Source organism: Rhagoletis zephyria, unplaced genomic scaffold (assembly GCF_001687245.7).
Source record: "Rhagoletis zephyria isolate East Lansing unplaced genomic scaffold, Rhagoletis_zephyria_1.1 Rzeph_scaffold_25636, whole genome shotgun sequence".
Lineage (NCBI taxonomy): Eukaryota > Metazoa > Arthropoda > Insecta > Diptera > Tephritidae > Rhagoletis > Rhagoletis zephyria.
In genome coordinates, this window is record NW_016182694.1 from 240 (window position 1) to 1,491 (window position 1,252).

General features: G+C 44.2%; 1 protein-coding gene across 1 annotated transcript in view; it reads left to right on the top strand.

Moving 5' to 3' along the window:
* Positions 1 to 1,188, top strand: part of LOC108382184 (uncharacterized) — a 1,354-nt gene extending 166 nt beyond the window's left edge. The window contains exon 2 of the mRNA XM_017638581.1: positions 1 to 1,188. Coding sequence (XP_017494070.1) covers positions 1 to 1,188 — 1,188 coding nt within the window.
* Positions 1,189 to 1,252: the final 64 nt, after the last annotated feature.

Below are 1,252 nucleotides of genomic sequence, written 5' to 3' on the forward strand. Positions count from 1 at the left end.
TATCTCGACCTCGGTCATATGGAGCACACGAAGCCATGCGAGATAATTTCCAATGGCAAATACTTCTCTTTCTACTTGCCACATCATGCGGTCATCAAACCAGATAAGGAGACCACCAAAGTTCGCGTGGTATTCAACGCCTCAAAAACATCTGGTTCAGGAAAATCCCTGAATGACGTGTTGCACACTGGTCCCACACTCCAGCCAGATCTCATGCTGCTCATTCTGCAGTGGCGAATGCACAGATTCGTGTTCAATGGCGACATTGAAAAAATGTATCGTCAAATACTCATCCATGAGGACGATAAAGACTTTCAGCGAATCTTATTTCGCATATCGGCTGACTCTCCTGTCACCGATTATAATCTTAAAACCGTAACGTTCGGGGTTAATTGTGCACCATACCTCGCTATCCGTACCCTGCATCAATTAGCAGATGATACGATAGCGACATTTCCCTTGGCTGCCACAATACTTAAAACCGAAACGTATGTGGATGACATCCTATCCGGAAGTCATGATATTGACAACGCCACTGAATCACTTCTTCAAGTGATCAAAGCGCTTAAGTCAGCTGGTTTCATACTCAAGAAACTAACGGCCAATCATCCGTCCATTTTAGAAAAATTTCCAAAGGAGGATCTTCTCGACTCCAACTTTTTGAAATTTGAGAGCGCTTCCACAACCAAAACTCTTGGTATACAATGGAACGCACTCACAGATAAATTTTCATACACCATTCTGCCTACATCGACATCGAATGCCGTCACAAAGCGACAAATTTTATCAACTGTCGCAAAACTTTTTGACCCGGCAGGATGGCTATCGCCAGTGATGATTCAAGCAAAGATTCTTCTTCAAGAACTTTGGCTAGATGGCGTTGATTGGGACGAATGTGCCAAACCTATACCCTTAGCAAAATGGCAGCAGTTCGCAGAAAATCTGCCAGCCATTAGCTACATCGAAATTCCTCGATGGGTTAATTTCACTCCGGGGCAAGATACCCAAATCCACGGGTTTTGCAAAAAGCAAAGTCGCACCATTGAAGACGGTAAGCTTGCCACGCCTGGAGCTGTGTGGTGCAGTCTTGCTCGCAAAACTGGTCGCAACTGTTCGAAAACAGCTCAAATTAGAATCGTGGAACTTATTATTATGGTCAGATTCAGAGATTGTGCTAGCTTGGCTTGAAAAGCCACCATGTACATGGAAGACATATGTATCCAATCGTACCTCCCAAATCCGGGAATATCTT